The following is a 6,296-nucleotide window of genomic DNA, read 5'->3' as shown; positions in this document are numbered from 1 at the left end:
GTACATACTGCTGTAATGATATGCTATGCGTTTCATAAGGACAGCGTAGCTAACATACCAGTACATACTGCTGTAATGATATGCTATGCGGTTCGTAAGGACAGCGTAGCTAGCTAACATACCGGTACATACTGCTGTAATGATATGCTATGCGGTTCGTAAGGACAGCGTAGCTAGCTAACATACCGGTACATACTGCTGTAATGATATGCTATGCGGTTCGTAAGGACATACTGCTGTAATGATATGCTATAATGATATGCGGTTCGTAAGGACAGCGTAGCTAGCTAACATACCGGTACATACTGCTGTAATGATATGCTATGCGGTTCGTAAGGACAGCGTAGCTAGCTAACATACCGGTACATACTGCTGTACTGCTGTAATGATATACTGCTGTAATGATATGCTATGCGGTTCGTAAGGACAGCGTAGCTAGCTAACATACCGGTACATACTGCTGTAATGATATGCTATGCGGTTCGTAAGGACAGCGTAGCTAGCTAACATTTGTCATCATTCGTTTGTACAATTCATTTGTATCCGCTCTCCTCGGACTTTGGCTGCATATTTTCCGCCATTTTCTTAAAAATGCATTAGGAGCATCCTCCTGCCTAATTGCATCACTGCCTGGTATGGCAACTGCTCGGCCTCCGACCGCCAGGCACCACAGAGGGTAGTGCGAACAGCCCAGTAGGTTCATAAGTCTAGGTCCAAGAGGCTTCTAAACAACTTCCACCCCTAAGCCATAAGACTCCTGAACATCTAGTCAAATGGCGACCCAGACTATTTGCATTGCCCATCCCCCTCCCCACACCACTGCTACTCTCTGTTGTCACCTATGCAGAACTTTAATAACTCTACCTACATGTTACCTCAACTAACCGGTACGCCCACACATTGACTCTGTACCGGCACCCCCCTGTATATAATGTTATTTTACTGCTGCGCTTTAATTACTTGTTACTTTTATCTCTAATTCTTTTCCATATTTTTTTAAGTGTACTGTTGGTTAGGGGCTCGTAAGTAAGCATTTCACCTGTTGTACTCGGTGCATGTGACTAATACGATTAGATTGTGTTGATGAGGATGTAGACATTGATACACTAAAATGTACAAATCTGCAGTAAGATTTTTATTTCATTTTTGGCAACATTCAAATGAAGTAACATGATAATGTACTGTAGCCCTACAAGTGGTATTGTTGATTTGTTGTATCTGACAGACGAAGGCCATTCAGTCTTAACTTTGACGATCAGAGTCCTGGGGATCTCTACTGGGGATCTCTACTGGGGATCTGTCCTGGGGATCTCTACTGGGGATCTGTCCTGGGGATCTCTACTGGGGATCTGTCCTGGGGATCTCTACTGGTGACCTGTCCTGAGGATCTCTACTGGGGATCTCTACTGGGGATCTGTCCTGGGGATCTCTACTGGTGACCTGTCCTGAGGATCTGTCTTGGGGATCTCTACTGGTGACCTGTCCTGGGGATCTCTACTGGGGATCTCTACTGGGGATCTGTCCTGGGGATCTCTACTGGGGATCTGTCCTGGGGATCTCTACTGGGGATCTCTACTGGGGATCTGTCCTGGGGATCTGTCCTGGGGATCTCTACTGGGGATCTGTCCTGGGGATCTCTACTGGGGATCTGTCCTGGGGATCTCTACTGGGGATCTGTCCTGGGGATCTCTACTTGTGACCTGTCCTGGGGATCTCTACTGGGGATCTGTCCTGGGGATCTCTACTGGGGATCTGTCCTGGGGATCTCTACTGGGGATCTCTACTGGTGACCTGTCCTGGGGATCTCTACTGGGGATCTGGCCTGGGGATCTCTACTGGGGATCTCTACTGGTGACCTGTCCTGGGGATCTCTACTGGTGATCTCTCCTGGGGATCTGTCCTGGGGATCTCTACTGGTGACCTGTCCTGGGGATCTCTACTGGGGATCTCTACTGGTGACCTGTCCTGGGGATCTCTACTGGGGATCTCTGTCCTGGGGATCTCTACTGGGGATCTCTACTGGTGTCCTGTCCTGGGGATCTCTACTGGTGTCCTGTCCTGGGGATCTCTACTGGGGATCTCTACTTGTGACCTGTCCAGGGGATCTCTACTGGGGATCTCTACTTGTGACCTGTCCTGGGGATCTCTACTGGTGACCTGTCCTGAGGATCTCTACTGGGGATCTCTACTGGTGTCCTGTCCTGGGGATCTCTACTGGGGATCTCTACTTGTGACCTGTCCTGGGGATCTCTACTGGTGTCCTGTCCTGGGGATCTCTACTGGGGATCTCTACTGGTGTCCTGTCCTGGGGATCTCTACTTGTGACCTGTCCTGGGGATCTCTACTGGTGTCCTGTCCTGGGGATCTCTACTGGGGATCTCTACTGGTGACCTGTCCTGGGGATATCTACTGGGGATCTGTCCTGGTGACCTGTCCTGGGGATCTGTACTGGTGACCTGTCCCGGGGATCTCTACTGGTGTCCTGTCCTGGGGATCTCTACTTGTGACCTGTCCTGGGGATCTCTACTTGTGACCTGTCCTGGGGATCTCTACTTGTGACCTGTCCTGGGGATCTCTACTGGGGATCTGTCCTGGTGACCTGTCCTGGGGATCTCTACTGGTGACCTGTCCTGGGGATCTGTCCTGGTGACCTGTCCTGGGGATCTGTACTGTGACCTGTCCTGGGGATCTGTCCTGTGATCTCTACTGAGGATCTGTCCTGGGGATCTCTACTGGGGATCTGTCCTGTGGATCAAATGGTGAAATCTGGGGATCTTACTGGGGATCTCTCAGCTGGTGTCCTGTCCTGGGGATCTCTAGCTAAAACCCCAAACAGCAAACAATGCATCTGTAAAAGCTCTACTGGTGTCCTGTCCTAGAAAGGATCTCTACCTGGTGAAACTGTCCTGGAACCGGGATCTCTGGGGTGGGGATCTCTACTTGTGACCTGTCCAGGGGATCTCTACAGAACATCTCCAAGATGTTCCTGGGGATCTCATAAATGACCTGCATGGTCAAATATCTCTAAGGTGAACAGTTGAAACTGGGGATCTCTACAGGGGATCTCTACTTGTGACCTGTCCTGGGGATCTCTACTGGTGTCCTGTCCTGGTGTCCTGTCCTGGGGATCTCTACTGGTGTCCTGTCCTGGGGATCTCTACTTGTGACCTGTCCTGGGGATCTCTACTGGTGTCCTGTCCTGGGGATTATAACAGAACTCTAGATGTTCAAATGTTCATAAATGACCAGCATGGGGAATAATAGTAAGGCAGAACAGTCCTGAAATCTGTAGCTGGAGACATGGCCAGGTGGACTGGGGACCTGCAAGGGATCCTCATGTCAGGTAGTCCTGGGATCTCTGGTCCTGGGCCCAGGCCATCTGAAACTGGGGATCAGCATGGCCACCTGGACTGGGGATCAGCACTGGGGATCATCATGTCAGGTAGTCCTGGGGATGGTTCTAGGGCTCTGTCCTGGGGATCTCTAAAGGGGATCTGTCCTGGGGATCTCTACTGGGGATCTGTCCTGGACACCTAGTCCTGGGGATCTCTAAACAAACTGACCTGTCCTAGCCCCCGACACATGGGGATCTGTCCTGGGCCCCATGACCTGTCCTGGGGATCTGTACTGGTGACCTGTCCTGGGACAAGTCCTGTGGATCTCTACTGAGGATCTGTCCTTGGGATCTCTACTGGGGACCTGTCCTGGGAATCTGTCTTGGGGATCTGTCCTGGGGATCTCTACAGGGAATCAACCCTGGGGATCCTACTGGGGATCTGTCCTGGGGATCCCTACAAGGGATCTGTCCTGGGGATCTCTAGGGAGATCTCTAGTGGGGATCTGTCCTGGGGATCTGTCCTGGGGATCAGCAAGGGGATCTGTCCTGGGGATCTCTACTGGGGATCTGTCCTGGGGATCTCTACTGGGGATCTGTCCTGGGGATCTCTACTGGGGATCATATGACCCACTGTCCTGGGGATCTCTACTGGGGATCTCTACTGGTGACCTGTCCTGGGGATCTCTACTGGGGATCTCTACTGGTGTCCTGTCCTGGGGATCTCTACTGGGGATCTCTACTGGGGATCTGTCCTGGGGATCTCTACTGGGGATCTGTCCTGGGGATCTCTACTGGGGATCTGGCCTGGGGATCTCTAGGGGATCTCTACTTGTGACCTGTCCTGGGGATCTCTACTGGTGACCTGTCCTGGGGATCTCAGAGTGGATCTCTACTGGTGACCTGTCCTGGGGATCTTTGGGGTTAGCTAAAACTGGTGTCCTGCCCTGGGGATTTGACAGGAATCCAGTGTGAGACCTAGCAGGGATCTAATATGATCAAATCTTTTGGTTCTAGTCCTGGGGATCTCTACTGGTGTCCTGTCCTGGGCACTAACTGAAGATCTTATTTAGTGATCCGGTCCAGGGGAAAATAGAGCATTGCATCTCTAACTTAGAAGTGACCTGTCCTGGGGATCTTTTCTGCATCATTTTTGGACAGAAAGTTTCTGATTTTTGAATGTTACTGGATGGAAAAAGCTGTCCTGGGGTCTTGATATGTTCCTTCCTGGGGATCTCTACTGGTGTCCTGTCAAAGAGGTCAGGGTCTTCACAGAGTTTTATTTGGGATCTCTACCATTAAGATCTTGTCAGATTCAACAGAAGATCCTTTGTTTCCTGGGACCTAGAACAAGCATCTCTGTTTTGTCCTGGGGATTCTAATAGGGATCTCTTTGACCTGTCCTGGGGATCCACTTCCTTATCTGTCCTGAAACCTGTCCTGGGGATCTGTACTGGTGACCTGTCCCATGTTTCATTGAAATGTCCTGTCCTGTGTGTCATCCGCTAGCAGTGACCTGTCCTTATGTTTTCGAATAACATCCCCAAGAGGTAAAATATATAGTGAAAACAATAGTGACCTGTCCTGGGGATCAGAACCTGGGGAACACCGAAATGTACAGTCCTGATTTGTCAGAGGACAAACTGTCCAGAGACAAACTGGGGATCTTTCCTGGATAAGACCTAAACCTGGGGAACATGTCCGTGTGACCTTCCTGGGGATCTGTCCAAAAGACCTGTCCTGGGGATCTGTACTGGTGACCTGTCCTGGGGATCGATGGTATCAAAAGCAGCACTGTCCTGTGGATCTCTATGAGGATCTGTCCTGGGGATCAAAATGTCATTTACCACCTGTCCTGTGGATCTCAGTGCTATCCTGGGGATCTCCAGACTGAAGATCTCTACATTGTTTGTCTTCAGGATCTCTAGTGAGGATCTCTACTTGTGCCTTCTCTAAAATCTTTGAGAGGAATGGAAGATCTCTACTGGTGTCCTGATAGTTTTCTATATTTTCTGGGTCAAGGTTTGGCTCTTTCAAGAGGGATTTATTACTGACCTTTTAGTGAGTTTGGTGACCTGTCCAGTGGATAGAGAGCCGTTTATTATGTTCAACCTAGGGGATCTCACAGGAAGATCTTTCAGTAGTTTAGTTGGAATGGGGTCCAGTGTCCAGCTTGGGGTTTAGAGGCCATGATTATTTTCATCATTGTGTCAAGAGATATAGGGATCTAAAACACTGGGGATCTCTACTGGTGTCCTGTCCTGGGGATCTCTACTTGGACCTGTCCTGGGGATCTCTAAAGGTGTCCTGTCCTGGGGATTCTAATAATCATAATCTTTTCTCAAAGTGACCTTCCTGAATATCACTGCTAAAGTGCAAGTCATCCTGTCCTGGGGAATGCTGTTTTGGTGACCTTTCCACAGTATCAAAAAGGAATCCTTCCTGGGGATTGTTCTTATTTTCCTCAATTAACTTGAAAAATAGACCTGTCCTGAGGATCTCTAAGGGGATCTTACTGGTGACTGCACGTCCTGGGGATCTCTACTGGGGATCTCTACTTGTGACCTGTCCTGGGGATCTCTACTGGGGATCTGTCCTGGGGATCTCTACTGGGGATCTGTCCTGGTGACCTGTCCTGGGGATCTCTACTGGTGACCTGTCCTGGGGATCTGTCCTGGTGACCTGTCCTGGGGATCTGTACTGGTGACCTGTCCTGGGGATCTGTCCTGTGGATCTCTACTGAGGATCTGTCCTTGGGATCTCTACTGGGGACCTGTCCTGGGAATCTGTCTTGGGGATCTGTCCTGGGGATCTCTACTGGGGATCTGTCCTGTGGATCTCTACTGGGGATCTGTCCAAGGGATCTCTACTGGGCATCTGTTGATCCTTCTTCTTCAGACTGGTGTCTGATCACCTGTAATATGTAGAAGGATCAACTGAATGCAGTGCTTTACCTTCAGCA

The 6,296-nt window shown here is 50.1% G+C and overlaps 1 protein-coding gene across 1 annotated transcript in view; it reads right to left on the bottom strand.

Annotated features, from left to right (window-relative positions):
- Nucleotides 1-5,934: 5,934 nt before the first annotated feature.
- Nucleotides 5,935-6,296, bottom strand: part of nme9 (NME/NM23 family member 9) — a 40,279-nt gene continuing 39,917 nt past the window's right edge. The window contains 1 exon segment of the mRNA XM_046342567.1: nt 5,935-6,248. Coding sequence (XP_046198523.1) covers nt 6,229-6,248 — 20 coding nt within the window. The 3' untranslated portion in view covers nt 5,935-6,228.

Source organism: Oncorhynchus gorbuscha, linkage group LG01, assembly GCF_021184085.1.
Source record: "Oncorhynchus gorbuscha isolate QuinsamMale2020 ecotype Even-year linkage group LG01, OgorEven_v1.0, whole genome shotgun sequence".
NCBI classification, from domain to species: domain Eukaryota; kingdom Metazoa; phylum Chordata; class Actinopteri; order Salmoniformes; family Salmonidae; genus Oncorhynchus; species Oncorhynchus gorbuscha.
This window is presented reverse-complemented; position numbering and strand designations above follow the sequence as displayed.